Raw genomic sequence first — 18,913 nt, forward strand, 5'->3', positions numbered from 1 at the left:
CATATCAAAAGGGATAAGGACTATACTTTAGTGCACTGTGGAAAGTGGCTATGTTATAAACTGTGATGACAGCAAGAGAACTGGTGTGGTAGGAAAAATTCTCAAGTGGATATCATCTTGAACAAAAAGACATTCTTGCATATGCCTAATAAAGAGGAATACCAGCAAATTGGCTGAAAGTAAAGGTGTGATTCAGAATGGCTTAGATATTTTTTTATGAGGCCTGAAAGACATTATGTGACTTAGAAACATCACAGAAAATAGTCATGACACAAAAAACGATTCTTATTCTACATCTACATTTCAGCAATGCAGACAGAACATTGTCATTACTATAGTTATTTTCATTCCATCAGACTTACTGCTAGCTGGCAGACAAACTCATCGCTTTGTCTTTCAAACAAGATAACCTCTTGCACAAAGTGGCAGCTGTAGTAAAAACAATAAAAAAATAACAGTTGTTCAGTATTTAATACGTGTATATCACATTCTCACTATTTCTAACAATCATGCACTCTGTGCAATAGTGAACTAGCATGCAAACAATACAAGCTAAAGCCCACTGCTGAGCATTTTTATAACTAGATCTATATGAAGACATAATTTTAAAATAGAGTGATATCTGCTTACTGGTAATCAAATTGGGATGTTCTTTTATGCTTACTGATTTCTCAAAATAACACTGAATAAAATCTTATTCATTTTTATAAACAAATGATATTAATAAACCGCGTTTTTGATTAATCGCAATGAACAACTTTCCTGTAACTTTACATAGATTTTTCTTTTGCAATTACAATTTCAATCTCTGTTTACATAAAAGCGTTCTGTTTTGAAACCTTCCTCTTGATTTTCTTTGAATTTTAAATAATAAGAATCTCCTCTACAGGATTTATTTCACTTTCACATGCACTCTGCATGGCCACAGAACATGTTCATAATTTCTAAAACTGACCACAAGAAATGTTTGCTTCACAACCAGCGCGGCCAGCGAGTAAGGCTGACAACCTTACCATCATCTGTGCTGGCTCTCTAAAGACGAGGGAGCCTCAACATCCCACAACCCTATGGGCCTCCACGGCCTCTTACAGGGATAGCTTTACCCTTTTTACATGGCATTATATCCCATTAGATAGAACACTTCATACACACTGAGGTGGGAAGCTCAAATCCTACTTAATACTGATGGTTTATTTGTTCAGATTTGTAGCCGTTCTTTGCTGCTACTAGCTCCGGTAGAGAAATTCACCTCATCTCAGGCTGTGTTGACTGGCCACGAATTTGGTGATTTGAGGGGGTGCTTCAGGCATAGGAAGGTCAACATTAAACACCAATTAGCTGTTTTAAGTCTTTATTTGAATTGCACTATTCAGATGAAAACTGCGCTGTAGTGATCCACTTGATTGGTGGATTTAAGCTCCTTTACTGGTCACTAAGACACACAAGTCGATAGGCACCACAGAGTGTATATATGGGGACCAGAACACATGCACCCCCCCCCNCCCCCACTGAATGTAAATTTCAGAGTTCTCTCTGCCAAGTGTGCTCTGGATGGTAAATATCTGCCATGGTTATCCAAAATTCGGGCAAAGGACATCCTACTTCATATTTTGATTGGCTGGACCAGGCAAGCTGGGAGGTTGCTTAATCTTTCTCCTCCAACTAGGAAAAGAAATACCCATGCATGCAGAGTTTACGAGTGAACTTTGCCACCTGCTGGGTGGCTGTCAAACTGGAACTTGGGGCAGCATAAATTGGCTCTGCTAAAGTTATGACTTCCCCTGTCAAACTTAGAATTTCTAAAGAACCCGGCCTCATGTTATGCATTAGCTTGACTGACTTACTGATGGGCAGCTGACTTCAAGCTTGACCCAAGCCACCTGCTGCACGTCTCAGGAGGAAAATCTCCAACTGCGAGACGAAAGTGACTAATGTCGCAGAACCCTAACCATACACCAAAGCATCAACTGACCATCCCATAAATTGGACAGTTACAGATTGTAGTCTTGACTTCTCATCAATTTGAGTAACCAAACAGTTAATGCTGGCATGTGAATTTAATGTTTGTTTATTATAAGCAAAAGTTCATTGTAGTCTTGATCTCATTCATAATTCCTTCTTCCAAGTAATAATTACTGCTTCACTTCTGGATCCTGTTAATGTCTGAACAAAACAAACAATACCTGGTACTTGCAAGTTCTTTATTTGGGAACAAGCTATAGAAATAATAACAAACTTGACATCACTGTCTTTTCACTTATGCTTGCATACATACAATACAGTAATAATAATAGTTACCAAATGTGATCTGTACTTTTATGCTAATATTATTCATCTTAAAATTTTCCGATTCATCATCTTTATTAATATTTTCACAATGGATCACAGGGGTAATGAAATTCATACTATCTCTTCATCTTTGCTCACATATATACGTACACATGGCAAGACACACACTCACACCAATTGGAACACCATGAATCAAGCACACAGAGGTCTGGAAAGAGTGCACAGTGTAAACTGCTCTTTGTCTTTGCTCAGGCTACACTTGCAAATGTTGAATGTTCCACAGCAATAATCTCACTCCTACACACACTTTCAGCACACAAATTCATATGCTAAATAATAGAGATGCCAGTCAGCATAACTACTTCACATGATAAGTTATTTTTAAAATTCATTCAACACAGTTAAAGCGTGTAAGCCTGCATGGTGGCATTATTTTAACAAAAAAAAAAAGGAACATTACCAATGTAAACCTTTCTTACTTAAACATACTCCAAAACAAAGTAACACATATTATAAAAATATATGTAAATGCAGACTAAAGAGGAATAATATGGTCTTTCATTTAAATTTAACATCCTTGACCTTCAGGAGGGAGTATGGCATCAGTAGAAGTTCTATCTTTTGGCATCCCTACTACATAACTGTTTCTCTTGTTCATTCATTCGCTGGCTAGAAGAATGAAACAATCACTACGAAGTCATCATGTCACTGACAGATGCTGCAGTCATGTTTGGACCTTTCAGCGAGTCATTTATATCTCTTCGGAACATGGATAGGTTTTGTGTAAACCTGGAAACAAACAGAACTACAGTTTGTCATAACATAATTAGAATATTATATTTCGGCATCCTGTTGCACTGAAATGACTGCCTCTGTGGTCAAGTGGTCAGAGTTCCTGGCTACAGGTCCAGAGGTCCGGGTTCCACTCAGCCTCATGATAATTGAGGACTTATTTCAAGGAAATAGTGGCTCCAGTCTAGAAAACCGAAATTAACGGCTGTGGGGATTCGCTGTGCTGACCATGTGACACCCTCTATCTGCTAAAGTTGGCACTAAATTCGCAGACAAGCGGCGGTTGCTCGGTTGGTATAGTTTACTTGCAGACTAAAACCAGTTTTTTTTTTGCACAAAAGTATCAATCTGTATCGATATTGTTGCATTACAGATGGAAGAAGACTACAAGTAACATAATTAGAAATGATCACCTTCTTGTTCAAGTATCCATGTATATCAGCCCTGTCCAACGCGGCACCCATGGTATATTTTTCTGGCGATTTTTAATATTAATTCAAATTGTAAGACAAGAGACATTTTTGAACGTCTGACACACACACGCAGATCCAGCAGTACAACGCACACAGTAACAGGAGCAAAACACAACACAGAACACGATACACAAATATATGTAGGAAGAATGCTCACATAAAAGAGGATTGGCGTAATTCGCGTGTTTGAGTGCGACGTAGGAAGAATCCTGAAAAGTTTCATTATTTAGAATTCATCGTCCTATATGACGAATACAGATTTTAGTCCTTTTAGAATGAACACATCATGGCATGCAGTACAATAGTTTAACATGCATAAAGACACCTGAGGATGGCACATTACTGCTGAAACATGTAATGTGGAAGTGAAGAATAAGGTGAAAAAGTGTATACACTATAAGACGGTCAGCATAAAATATGGACATGAATCAGCGTAACAGGATGCTAAAATATAACATTATTAAGAGTACTGTTAAATATTTAAAAAAATTATTATTATTATTATTAGTAGTAGTAGTAGTAGAAGAAGAAGTACTACTACTAGTAGTAGTAGTAGTAGTAGTAGTAGTAGTAGTAGTAGTAGTAGTAGTAGTAGTNTAGTTTGTGATCTGACGTGATGATATATTGAAGGTATTTTATAATGGCACAATATCATTTTCTTTTATCACATGAAATAAGTACTAGGTGGTTCAAATATGACCAGGACTGATTTTTTTGTATACAAGCTGCACTGCACAGCAGCTGTGCAACCTTGAGAGAGTGAAGCCACAACCTCCACCCTCCCTCCTGTTAGGGTTAGAACCTGTTCAGTCCTGTCTGGAAGTTGCTAGAGTGATGAGAGAACAGAAGGTACCGCGGAGCGTGGAACAACGCATTGTGATCAAATTCCTTGTTGGAGAAAACGTCCAGCCCACTGAAATTCACCACAGACTCAAACAACAGTATGGGAAAAGTGTCTCTCACGGACCCGTGTGTTTGAGTGGTGTAAGTGCTTCAGAGAGGGCAGAGAGCGCATGGAGAATGAACCGCATGATCGTTGGCCGCGAACACCCATCACCGAGCCAAACACTGATTGTGCAGACATGCTTATTCGTGAGAATAGGTGCATCACCATCAAGGAACTTGGAGTAAGATCCGATCCAAGCGGAAGACAGGTGGAAAGCGGGTAGCCTTCCTTCAAGACAATGCACGCTCCCATATGGCCAAAACAACAATGGAAACCCTTCGGAAATTGAAACGGAACCTTCTGACACATCCGCCATACAGTCCCGATTTGGCCCCAAGTGATTTCTACCTGTTCGGAAGGCTCAAATCAGACTTGCAAGGCATGTGGTTTGTGGACAACGATGCCGTCATGCAGACTGTTCGGGAGTGGATATGTGGCCAACCACAAGTCTTTTTTTTTTTGGGTATCAGGATGCTTCCAGGAAGTTGGAAAAAATGTGTTGACTCCAGAGGGGAGTACATTGAAGACTGACATGTGCAAGTAAGTGTTTGGCAATTATATTTGTTTTTTTTTTTTTAAATTAGTCCCGGTCATATTTGAACCACCTAGTATATGATGTTGATACACAGATGCAAATATTTGCTCATTGATGACTGTGAGTCTTCAGGAGCTCTCATCTTAACAGGAAAGTGCTCTGTTCCCATTTATTTATATACATATGAACCACCTCACTCCCAATTAGCAACATATATCCACATACAGGCAGGTTGATTTATTCTAGATACTTATACCCAAAATATAGGCGTCACCTGTGCATGGTACAGGAGACATATGGGCTATCAGGTCTTATCATCTGGATTGTGATATTATGCAATCTTGTATGTGGATAACAATATTTCAGAGAAACATGATCCTTAGGGTCAAAGTGAGAATGGTGACAATGCGGTTTGATTATACAAGTAGGTTGTACGGAAAGTGATCACTCAAATCTATGGAAGGGAGAGGAGACAGAATCCAGTTTGAGCCAATGGAAGCAGTGAACAGGATATGTGGGACAAAGAGCCCCTCTTGGTATCTTTACCACATGTATAATGAGGCAAATTGTGGTAGCATTCAGACCCACACTTGAACATTTCTAATGTGAAGTTGGGTAAACCTGCAACAGCATAACTCTAGGAAACACAAGCACTGGCTGCGATTACCACTGTCCCCATGACAATTAACACTGAGTTTTAAAAAAAGACAATAGAAGTGCTGGGTTTTGTTTTGATAATGGGACATTGTATGAGGCTCTGGTAGATAACAATCATAAGTATTGTACAACATGGCTAATAAAAGAGTGAATCATGAAAAGTGTGGAACAAAATAAACATTGCTGTGCAAAAAACTATCACGTTTACAGCTGTACTGGCTTATAGGACACCTACTTTTAATTATAACAGAAAATTTCACTAATTTATTAAAACAACATAACACACTTCATTAATATGCTTGAAGCTTAACAGATGACTGACACTTGTTGCTATGTCATATGACACTAACCTGTCACGATTCTTTGTGAGCAAGTTTCTTTCAATGCCATCCATTAAGTTCTCAAACCACTGTGCCATGGCGGCCTGTTTATCTGGTGGTTGGCTGCGAATGATGTTCTCACGCAGCTGATTGAAATACTGAATGCATAACATGAAACAAACAATAGATGAAAATATATGGATAAAATTCTCTAAGAGCAACTACATTTTTTTACATTTTTATTCATCCTATCGGTTAGTTTACGAGTAGATGCATAAGTTAACAGCCCCAGACCTGGTGATTACTGGGATCATCTCTGTTTCTGCATAGTCTGGGGTTTGAGAATTATCAGGGCTCATGTGAGCATGTGTTTGGTATTTTCATCCCTGGATATCTGGGTGAAGGCCACATGATGATCATCTGTCACTGTCTCACATACTATGGACATTACATATTTTAAGTGGTTTTGCAAACAGATGGCAGAGGAAAGTACTGAAAATATCACCCATAACTATGGCTTTTACACAAAAATGAATTGTTCATAGGGACCGTACATCACCAAGCCACATGGTAGTGACTGCGTTCTGTAACATATAATTTTTTTTTCTGATCAGTACTGCCACTGTTTGATCTGATTTATTTTTGTTATACAGCACTGCTCTAGATTAAAATGCATTTTCACTATGTAAATATAAGTAAAAGCATAAAGAAAGCGAAACAGCAAATGGAATATCTTAACTGGCTGGAAGCTTCATGTTATTATCGTGAACATCTCATTGTTTGTAAGTGAGAAAGACTCCAATGATGTTGCAAAATGTATCCTGATGTATTTTATTAAGTTCAGCTCATACTGACATGGAATATTTAAGTTCTCCTTTTCCTTTAAACTGAAAACATACAAATCTGTCAATATACATGACACAAACTACTTAAGAACACTCAGATACTGCACCTCCTCATTCAGAAGTATGAGCCCCAGGAGTGGTCGTGACATTGACCACTGGTTGCGGCAATCTTCGAACATAATTACATTCAGAACAGTACTCAGGATCTGTTGTAATATCTCTGGATGTAGTTCTAGAACCTGCAGGAACATGTCACTGGGTGTCGGCACACCCCTCCGAGTCTTTTTTCCTGTGAAAACCATTATCTCTCATCAATATCCAGCACTATACATTAGTTATACAGAGACATATGACAGAAATTAAAGTTTTTATTCACTAAAGGCTGTACACTGTCTAATACAGAATTTCACCAAACAATAATATAACACAGAACCCAATAAGACTTCACTAAATTACTTCACTGTGAGAGTTTGTAGTTTCACATAGCTTTCTATATATTCTATATATTAAGTAGACAAAGTGAATACCTGTAAGAGAGCTCACAGCTCTGTTCATCCATATGTTTCATCTTCAAAACAATGCAACATAATTTCATGAAAGTCATACTGGCAGTCTACACTAAAAGTGTCAAACCTTAATTCTGATTCATTCTGCTCTTATTAAATAACGCTCAAGGCACACTATTAATTATTTTTAATAATACAAAACACAGATCTCCTGAAGACCTGTAGCTTTTATATGAAATTTGTTCTGATCCAGCAAATAAAGTTGTCTCATGTAGTAATGTTCTGAACATATTTGGGACACTGAATCTTGGCTGCAGCATCGTTCTGGCTGAGGTCTTTCATGGTTTCCTCAGTCCCTGCAGGCAAATTATGGGACAATACCTGAATATTATATTTCAGCATTCTGTTGCATTGAGGTATCATTTGTAGTCCTGTTTTCCGTCTATAATGCAACAATTTAAATTGTAAATGACATAAGGAACACAAAGCAACACTAGGTGTACACCAGTGTTCCGCAACCGGTGTGCCGTCACAAGGTGAAAGGTGTGATACGAACTTTTACCTATTGTAAGAAATTAATTGTCGAATTTAATTAGTTTTATTTTATCCCAGTTACCATGTTTTATATGCTTGTATTTTATTCTCAGCCACTGTACTGATTAAATAAGATGATGCTTGTTTATTCTTTATTGCATGCCGTGATTTTTATGTACAGTAATGTTGTATTCTAAGAAATTAAATGTAAATTATTTACTCACAGTTGTTGTTATATCATAGTTTTCATTACTGATTTATTTTTATTTTTCTTGTATCTACGCGGCTTCTTTGATAAACCTGCCGCATGTTCTGTGTACGTGCTTTTCCCTGAAACTGCATGGATTAGCATGTGTTTCCCTGTCTTTTATAACGCTATTTTGGTTATCATGAGGAAAAGTGTTAACGCGAATATTTGAACTTAATGAGAAGGCACGTGTATTTTTGACTGTTGAGGGGCATGAGTACGCGGATTTATTTGCAGATGATGAATGGGTATGTAAGCTGGCATATCTTTCTGATATTTTCATACACTTGAATGAGCTGAACAGAAAGATGCCAGGTAGGAACGAAAATAAACTAACTAATATGGATAAGGTACAAGAATTTGTAAATAAGCTGAATTTGTGGATACAGAGAATTACAGATGGGTCGTTTGAGATGTTCCTGACTGTATGTATGGTCACTTGCTGACGGCAATAAAGTGGTGATGGACACAATTAAAGAACATTTAGAAATGTTGCAGCAGAAATTCAATAAGTACTCTGGTGAGAGTGTACAAGATTTCGACTGCGTTTGTGATCCATTTGTTGCGAATTCAGAACTCGCAGATTTAAAAGCAGACAGAACACTGAAACTAAAACTTCTCGAAGTGCCTTTGGATATGTTTTGGTTGGCAATAAGGAGTGAATACCCGGCTATCTCAGAGATGGCAGTTAATGTGTTATTACCACTTCCAACTACATATCTGTGTGAACTGGACTTTTCGACATTAACTGAAATTAAGACATCAAAGAGGGAGCGGCTCAAATCCACTGACGAAGAAATGAGACTTACTTTGTCAACGATTCCACCACGGATCAGTCGCCTGTGTGCAGCTATGCAGGCGCAAGTATCACATTGAAGTTAAGAGTAGAATTACTGTATTTACTTTAATAGTAATAGAAGTGTATTTTCTACACTCTACAGTGAATTGAAGTTCATTAATTGTTAATAAAAGCACGAGTCAATTTCTGTTTAATGATAATGAAATAATAATATTATAGTAATAAGCTGATCACGTTACGTATTTATATTAAATGTCTGATACAATGTGATTTGAGGGGAATAACATTTTGGTGTGCCGTGTTGAGTCATGGATACTTCATGGTGTGCCATGAGTAGAAAAAGGTTGTGGAACACTGGTGTACAAAACGAAGACAGTGGCAGACCCAATGGGACACAAATGGAAGCAATCAAAAGATAGGAAGAAAATATCCTACATCATAAAAATTAATGATAATGACAATGATGTGCCTTAAGAGCTCTATCTGACCAAGTGCACAGTACAGCAGACTCATTAAAAAAATGTGTTGCCTGAAGATGTCACTGTGCAGCTGAAACATGTAGCATAAACACTGCATGTACATATATTTTAATTAAATTTTATACATTTAATGAACATTATAGTGAATCAAATGTGATTCAGTGTCACTTAAAATTTAAAATTTTTGCATTATAGATGGAAAACAGGGCTACAAATGACAGTACCTGAAATTATACCACAACTGTTTCCTCCTTCATTCCTCCCAATTAATTTTTCACTAATCTTCCTACCATTTGATGCTATAAACGAGTTACTGACATACAGTCAGAGACCATACAGGTAGACCTGTGCCTCATACAAGAGATCTGTGAATTCTTTTACAACCACAACTGCAAGAGCAAGATTATTCTAATGGTTCTGTTCCTGGGTTTGGTCAAGTGGGATTTGTGGTGGACAAAGTGGTACTGGGGCAGGTTTTCTCCAAGTACTTTGGTTTCCCCTGCCAATCTTCATTCCACCAATTGCTCCACAATCACACTCACCTATCATCTGGGGCTGGTACAATAGGCCAGAAGTGGCCGCAGTAGAAGGGACTTAGTCCCACCCCAATAGCAATAAAAAAATTGTTCTGTTACTGACAGCAAAGCACATTCAATTTTTGTAACTTGTATTTCAATTTATAATTTTTCTACATATTTTAATAAACACAATAATATCCATACCTTTTTGTGTGAGTTGTTTGAACAAGTATGTAACAATATGGTCCAGGGTAGCACAGCATCCAGTACAAACCATTGTATCTGTGATAAAAAACACAAAGGAACTGGTTTGCATTACTGTATAAAGACAGAGTCATCTACAGCAACAAAAATCCACTCCTAATTTGAGATCCTGGTATAATTTACTGCACTCATTTATTGGCCATCTGTGAGTGACTATACTTTTCTTAATGTTGCTATATGATTTACAGTATGATGTTTATGGAATGTGTGCAGGATGAACCTGGGATATTTGTTTTCATTTCAATTTTATTTGCTATGAGACTTATGACAGGGGTATTAAGATGTGTCCAAGGCTGAATAAGAAGAATTTTTAAAATACTTAAAAGCACACCTTAATGTATGTTTAGTGTATGAGAACGAGTTTTGAAATGTGCACTCCCTGTTAGCACACAAGATGCGAGAACATAACTTCAAGTGAAACATCCAAAGAATATGCTACTATGAATAACTGGAACTTTTTTTTTCGATTGTGTGCCAATTATAAGATAACCACATGCAAAACTGAATGCCTGAACACATCTCTGACACATGCAGAGACCAGTGTAAGCTCCCTGTGGAAAGGAGATATAAAATGTTTCCTTAAGTCCCCTCTGCAGAGGAAATGAAAGATGTAACAATAACCACAGTGCCTGAACACACACATGCCACTACAAAGAAGTCTCCACAGAATGTCTACATGGATGTATGAGAATGACACAAAGCATGGCTATAATAATATGTGAAGTTTACAATCTTCAGCATAAAAAATTATATGAAAGCCTGACACTGTCCCTTTCTATATATGGTTCTACAATGAAAACAGTGTAAATGTAAGGGTTTGAAAAAGTACAGTCACAGACATGTCCAACTAGACCCCTCCAAGTGCATTTTATTCTAAAAGATCTGTTTTGCTACATTCATGCATATCTCAAATGTCCACTTCTCTTCATTTTCTTCCCCTTTCCTTTTACAAACAGGATAGGAATCACAAAATAAAAGCCAATAATCATGGTTCATGCTAAATGGCAAAATATAGGAACTGGCATCAAATCAGTGCTATGTCCATCATTCTTATGTAGGACTGGATAATAACCATTGGTGGGTAACAGCACAGGGTCGTGTGAGGAGTTCTGTCTGCGACTGTACCTGTGAAGAAATTGAGGTTCGCACCTAGGGCTGTAAGTCCCTCTGAGATTGAGGACAAAATGTAGAGGAACACACGAGGTTCAAGTGTTGACAGAAAACTCATGTGGTCTTGAGCCAAGCATTCCAGTAATACGTAGTATGTCTGAGACAACTTTGGATAGTCCTGGAAAGAAACATCAACATCAAGCAGAGTTACTTACACAGAGCACAATCTGCAACATGAATTCTACAGGTTATACTGCCTCCTGCAAAAGTAAAAGATGAGGTTCCCACAGATTTTTAATCCTAGCACTAGATGAAGGTGGAGGTGTAGATGAGTTTCATATTAAGGCCACCTGGATTTTTTTTATTGCTAGTGGGGTGGGTCTAAGTCCCTTGTACTGTGGCCACTCCTGGCCTATCGTACCAGCCCCAGATGATATGTGAGGGTGATTGTGGAGCAATTGGTGGAATGAAGATTGGCAGGGGAAACCGAAGTACTAGGAGAAAACCTGCCCCAGTGCCACTTTGTCCACCACAAATCTCACTTGACCAGACCCGGGATCAAACCTGGGCCGATGCGGTGAGAAGCCAGTGACTAACCGCTTGAGCTATGGCCACCTGGATAGTTCACTTTGTAATTTACAAAAGAAAACTGTCATAACATGTATCAATGGATCCAAACAAAGTAAGACAATCATAATCCTAATTTAGGCTCACTGATAGAAGAAATCTAAAGAGTACCTGCATGTAGATAATCAAAATGAAGAAATACTGAGGGCATTCACCACTGAATCAGTGAATTTTTAGGAATCTCAAGGACTGTATTTTCTAAATTTTAATTTTAAAGTGTCTGACATCATGAATAAGATAAATTATAGGCAAGAACTGCTGGAAAAGACACTACAAATTTAACAAAAAATATAAACACACATTAAAGGACAAGGTGTAAAAGAAAGGAGGAGAAGAACAACAACAACAATCTATAATGGCAATTCTCAACTTCAACATGTAAATTATAATATGGATTATATGTAAGAAACACACTACATATTGTGACGTGGGTGGTTCAATGGGAAGTAGAGGTCACGTGAACTCTGTGCTCTCGCTAGTGATGTCACATACCCCCACCCCTTCCATTATCATGCAACGCTCGGTAAACACTCCGTCGCCTCCTGCAGTGACATAACAGAAGAGCAACTCTGTCAGGCAACCATTGCCATGGTGACGTAACATCACTTCCCACAGTGACATAACAAGGGATACCGCAGTTACTACACAGCAGTAAACAACTCTCAACAGCGTTGCCCAGGAACGCCTGTAAACACGACAGTTGTTCCTATCATAGAACCGTTTTGTGTGTTGTCCGTGCCGAGCCTAAATAAGGAGCAGCAAACACTATTCAGTGAGTGAGTTACTAGAGAGAGAGTAACCAGCCAGTTGCAGGCTAGCATTCGCTGGAGTGAATGGAAGCAGAAGACGTAATTGTGATACTGCATGTGGCAGTAGTGGTGTAATTGTGAATTGTGTAACTGTGAGAGTGAGTGTTCAATAAATTCGCTAGATCCAGAATGGCATGAAGTTATTTGTCATGTTATACACCCAACACCGACATATACTTTTACAAGATTCAACAAAATTAAATAAACTGCTGAGATATTAGGGATTACATCTACGTTGAAATTTGTATCAAACTGCCACAATATTTGAAATTGTTACTCTTCTCTCTTACTTCAATGACACCATGCTGGTAATGCTAGTAGTGCATGTAATGCATGTAGTGAGAAAGTACCAAAATGATTTGCTCTCCAACTGCAAGATATTTGTGCCAAAATTTACGAAAATCAGTCAGCATCTATACGAGTATACCACTGATACAGTGGGGCAACTTGCTAATGGGGTTACAAAGAAGTAATTCAGTTCCTTCAGAATGCCAGGAAGTAAGGAACACCTATCTTCTAATTCTTTCCTCGCTGGATGCCAAAATGCCTTTGGAAGGCCACAAGACCATGGCACTTTTTGATGCTTATGTTCACTTTCCCACAATTTATCAAACCATGTTATGGATTTAATTAAAATTATTTCCAACTTAACACACTGAGGACTGGCAATTTAAATATTTAAATCACCCTGGGGACCAGCATTTGAAATCTAGTATCCTAACTTGGGCACTGTCCACTTTAAAAATTAATATAAAATCTCCTAATTAATTTCACGAACTAAAATTTTTGGAGAACAATCACCAATACTCCTAGAAGTGCTTGAGAGTGTGATATTTCTGGAAACATTATCCTTTGTGAAGTGGCATTACACAGAACTTGCAAATGTAGGCAGTCATACTCCTTTTTCTGTGAACTGCGCAAACACGGCATTGCCTAGGATGCTTCCTCTTGGAATGTTCATTCTTCACAATTTTCATGAGGGTATGTTTCTGCATATCACCCGAGAGTTGCCCAGGGGGGTCCACATGAGGCCTGCGTGGGGTGGAAGTTGATGGGCCCGGTCGCACTAAGTCTGTGTCTGACTCTTGTTCTGCCGCCACCATCTGGTCTGTAGCTGAGGACTTTGCCACATTCATCAGAAATGCTTTGTATTTCAATTTTGAATCATGGTTTAGATTTTTGTAAACCAAAAGTGAATTGAAAATGGCACAATTTATAAGCCACAAGGCAACTTTCTTGTCCACTTTCATTGTTTTCCTAGGAAGAGAATAATAGGCCAAGTATTGATCGGCTCTATCAACTCCCTTCATGAACATATTACTCAGAAATACAAATAGGCTTCTTTACTTGTCCATGTCTCCTTTCAACATCAACCATGCACGAATTGTGAATTGTGGAAATCATATTCACAACACGAGTATTCCTCCAGGACTGAAGAAGAATATCCCCCTTCCTCCTGAACGTGGTTCCACCACGTTTCAACTATTTAGATTCCTCTTTCAGATCTGGAAGAAGGCCTCTGTTCACCCTAATTGTTCCACAAACACGTACTTTTCTCGAAAGAAGGTTTTCTGCAGTTGCTACACTGTTATAATAATTGTCTTGATAGACATGGTAATTTTGATCAAGATGGGGTTCCAAAATGGAAACAATAGTTTCTTGTAATTTTTTGCCTTCATCAGAATAAATTTCTAAATTTCCAATATAGCCTGAAGTGCTTTCACTAACTACATGAACAAGCAGGCCATACTTTGTAAGTTTCCCAGGATTATATGTTCACATACGAAGCCTTTCCCTCCAAGGAATCACAGATTCGTCCAAAGACAGTTGTTGGTTTGGCTTATAAACTGTCTGAAATTTCTGAACGAAAAAGTTCAATAAAGGCTGAATTTTGAAAAGCCTGCTTGTTGATTGTGGTTGCAGTTCATTATTATTGAAATGCAAACACCACCAAATTTGTTAAAATCTCTTACAGCTCATTAGTTTGCCGAAAATGGGAATTTCTAAAAATGGATCTGTTGACCAATACTCTTTTAGATTATACCTCTTTGTATGCCCCATTAGAATGATTATTGTAAACAATTTTTTCATTTCTGCTGAAGTGACATCCACCCACTTCAATACCTTACAACTTCTGTCATATTCTTCATGGTGTTGGAGATAGTATCTGTTAGTTTCCTGACATAACATGTCAAAGAAATTTTCTCCAAAAAAAAGTTCTGCTACTTCAGACACTTGTGTTTGGTCCAATGGAATTTGTTTCACCCTTGGATTTCCAGTAAACTGCCCCAAAGCAGGTGTTTTGTCTATTTTTCCCCATGTGGCTGTCCCCACAATGTTACTACCCGTATTTTCGTCCGAGCTACTTTCACGTTTATTGTCTGTGGCCACAATTCTTTCTTGTCCCCTGACACTGCCACTGTCTGCTGAGTCACTTCACTACTCTCACAAGGCACATCAGATAGCTCATTGGAGAACAAGTCAGATATTTCTTGTTCTCCGAGAGATCGCTTGGTCTTCAACCGCTTTCGTCCTTGATCCATATTGCACTACTAACTTCCTGCCTGGTACATAAGAGCATGAAGGGTCAAAGATCATTTTCTTTGGAGTGGGGAACCAAAACAGCGAGGTCAAGTTACTGCTTACTAAGCAAATATTCCGGAGTAATATTACGCAGTAGTCATTCTACAGGGGGGGTGCCAGAGAAAATTATAGTTTGTTACAACCTAACGTGTCCTAAAATCATGATATCATGCGATCGGTCCACCACGTTTAAAAGCGAAAAGCATGATATCATTTGACCGGTCCTCAATGTGTTAAGATTGGTGAATTAAATGTTTGCACTTAATTACAAAAGTTCTTATTTATGTACTATAATGTACTGCTGAATACTAACTGTAGTAATATTTTTATGCCTTTAGCATATTTATGATGTTTCTGTAAGAGCAAATAATTGAGAATACTGAACAGCTGCAAAATGTAGTGAGTGGTACAGGTCTGAGCCTGATTATTCTATTCATAACACCTCACCCCCAAAACTAGTATGTTACAGACTCAGATGAGAAGTCCAATGGTGTGCTTGCGAACATGATATAAATTCTTCCACAAAGAGCTGAACATTTCTTGACTAGCTGAGCAAGTGTTCACTTCTCAAAAAGGGTGTGTCATACACTGGATAGGTGACCTTACAGAAGAAGAGTCCTGTGTGTTTGTATTGCACTCCTTGGAATCACCACTTATAGGATTCACTATTTAATGCCAAGGTTCACAAAATGAAATAATTTTATATCTGTAAATAAAAATTATACTAATAACGATAAACCTCATTATGTTTCAGACAGTCTGTTGTACAAACATATATAGCTTACATTAGAATATTAAAGTAGAAAGAATTTGATCATACCAGTAGATCTGACTGTGGTATTGAGAGCAGCAGTTTCACAAATGTATTTAGGGCATTGTCGAGAGCCTCATCCCCATAAAGGCGAAACACTCCGAAGTTGACATAGTTACCACAAAGAGCAGCCTTTAGCATAGAGAAACAGATGGATATACCCTTCAGTTTCATAGGATATATCTGATCCTTCGGAACTTCCACATTCAGTATGTGGCTACCTGTGGAGAACAAAATGTGAAGTACATGACACTTCCCATAAAAATTATTGGTTACACCAACAGTTCTCTGTCCTGCATAATTCTGCACTTCATAGCAAGATAAACACTAATATTATGATAAGAAATTGAAGGCCTCTTAATATAAACAGACTGGTTTGGTTGGCTTGAAGATATGTAGAATACAGAGTTTATAAAATATTTCTAAGGAATACATTAAAAGAAGCTGAAATACACTTACACATATCTACAGCATGTTCTCAACAATGTTTAATAGCAGTATGTGAAAACAGCAGTGACCAATGCAAGTTAAGTCTATATGTAATAAGAAAATGGCTTCTGTACACATTTCAATCATTAAAGTAGGGCAGATTAATTACAAAAATTTCTGGTAATGTGTACTGTAAGAAAATATAATGTACATATTCTTTTTTGTAACACATGATATACTGTATGTGATGCATGTAGACTTACTGACAAGTGAACCCATTTATACAATAAATCATGAAATATACACTTTAAGTTGCTTAGATTAAATTAAAGGGTTGGGTTTTAACTGATTGTTGCACTGTGATCATCCATGGTCCATGGTGCCTCCCCTTGCCACAAAATTGCTAGAATTATAATATATTATTACCAAAATTGGACCTGCATACAAACTTGATCTAAGTTTAGTACAGTACTGACAAAACTTTCTTGTGAAATTTATCATATCTACAGCTAGCCAACCATTATGATGTTAGAAAATGGCTAAAAATTAAGATATTCTGAATACAATCCACACACCAAACATCACACTCCTGTTGTACACAGTATTAAACATAGAAAACACAAAAAATATTCCAGTCCACACATATTTTCAGTAAGTCTCATAGTAAAATAGCACAAAAACAACTACAGTTGCTTTTTCTGTGATATACAAAAAAGTACTATGTACTCACCATAGCTGCATATGACTTTACTGGCTTCACGGAACAGCAGAATACCATTTGGTGATGAGACATCGAACTGTAGCCTTTGCGATCGATTCTGAACTAATTCCGCAAAGAGTTTTAAGACTGGAGTTGTAACCTGAGGGTCATGGCACCAGAGGTCAACTGCATGAAGGAGAATTGGGGTATAACTGGGATAACTGTACTGTAGTTAAGGATGTTTGCTATCAAAGGAAAAAATATTTCTATATGTAATAATACAAATGCTGTCGTGAATGCAACAATTTATTTGGTTGTAGAATAATGTTGTAGAGCTTTGTCTTTTCTTCCTCTACACTACATGTTTCGGCCATAATTGGCCATCATCAGGTGTATTTTTCACTACATAGCTGTCACACTGCACACAGTCCAAAATCTAAAACATCAGCCTGTCAGTTTTGTTTTAAAATCTCGTCAACACATGCTCATCAATTTGATTTTAGAATTAGAGTTTAAAATTTAAAGTTTTAAATACCAGTGACACCTGCTTTTGTCTACATGTGCTACGGTGGCTATTTCTTGTTTTCAGCACTGTTCATGTATTATTCTGTGCAGGCTCCCTGATGATGGCCAATTACAGCCGAAACATGTAGTGTAGAGGAAGAAAAGACAAAGATCTACAACCAAATAAATTGTTGCAATGGCATTTGTATTATTACATATAGAAGTGTATAGTGCAACAGGATGCTTAAATATAATATAAAAAAAAATATGTTTCATATATACACTTTAGCCACAAATTTCCGATAAGTACAGTGCATTTCATTAGCACTGAGTAGACAGTTACACTTAAATGATTCTCAGTTTTCTACTGCCCAACAGAGTTACCATTTGTTGTTAACTTCACACTCAAAAAGTAATTAGGTAGGAATCAAACTATTCTTAAAAAGGGCCTGAATGTATGTCTGATGTTTGTGAACAATACATTTTTGAGAGGATGAAGACAACTATTCCAAATGACAAACACTGTTGTACCTGATGGTTCAAAGAAACATAAAAGCTGAAAATACATAAAGTTTCATCATGTTATACAAATCCTACTAAAAAATAAATTCCCTAAAAATTATTTAAAAGGATACATCCAATCGAAGAGCATCATATATGAAGTCTTTGTATTGAAAGCAAATGCTAGCCCCCTAAGATCGCGTGCCAGTCCTATGAGTGCTTTCTTTGCCTCTTCAGCAGCAAACAGTGGAGTCTCTGCTGATGCCAGCATCGTACCAATTGATTCAAACGCAGCTGCCAGACAACACACTGAACTGCATTACTACAATTCTTATAAAGTTGAAAAATGTATTTCCATTCAAATTGCCTACCAAAATTAAACTGCACATATTGTACCTGTCAGAGGCAACATGAAGCTGTCAAATCTATCCTCATCTTCTCCTAGGTCTACCATCAGGAGCCGACCTAATGACGTATAAAACATGGACCGGCACCTCATCTCGCTCACAGCCACACTGTTACCCAGGAAAGGGAAGTGTTCACTCTGCATCAAATAACACATATACATATTCTGAAATGCAGTATAAAAATGAAGATTTCTGCCTTCTGGAATATAATGATGTGTAGCCTGCTGA

The 18,913-nt window shown here is 37.7% G+C and overlaps 1 protein-coding gene across 6 annotated transcripts in view; it reads right to left on the bottom strand.

The window, feature by feature from the left end:
• Positions 1-2,187: 2,187 nt before the first annotated feature.
• The window catches only part of LOC111861979 (exportin-7), a 55,325-nt gene continuing 38,599 nt past the window's right edge, over positions 2,188-18,913 (bottom strand). For 2 of the 6 annotated variants that reach the window (XM_023846978.2, XM_023846975.2), the window contains exons 14-22: positions 18,675-18,822; positions 18,413-18,572; positions 17,304-17,494; positions 16,154-16,365; positions 11,330-11,492; positions 10,145-10,222; positions 6,965-7,146; positions 6,043-6,170; positions 2,188-3,078 (exon numbers count right to left, since the gene is read on the bottom strand). In XM_023846978.2, the coding sequence (XP_023702746.1) occupies positions 2,979-3,078; positions 6,043-6,170; positions 6,965-7,146; positions 10,145-10,222; positions 11,330-11,492; positions 16,154-16,365; positions 17,304-17,494; positions 18,413-18,572; positions 18,675-18,822 (1,362 nt within the window). In that variant the 3' untranslated portion in view covers positions 2,188-2,978. Of the gene's footprint in view, positions 3,079-6,042; positions 6,171-6,964; positions 7,147-10,144; positions 10,223-11,329; positions 11,493-16,153; positions 16,366-17,303; positions 17,495-18,412; positions 18,588-18,674; positions 18,823-18,913 lie in introns of all 6 variants that reach the window. The other 4 variants (XM_023846976.2, XM_023846974.2, XM_023846977.2 and 1 more) reach the window with 3 other exon arrangements.

The sequence above is a fragment of the Cryptotermes secundus genome, unplaced genomic scaffold, assembly GCF_002891405.2.
Source record: "Cryptotermes secundus unplaced genomic scaffold, Csec_1.0 scaffold181, whole genome shotgun sequence".
Taxonomy (NCBI): Eukaryota; Metazoa; Arthropoda; class Insecta; order Blattodea; family Kalotermitidae; genus Cryptotermes; species Cryptotermes secundus.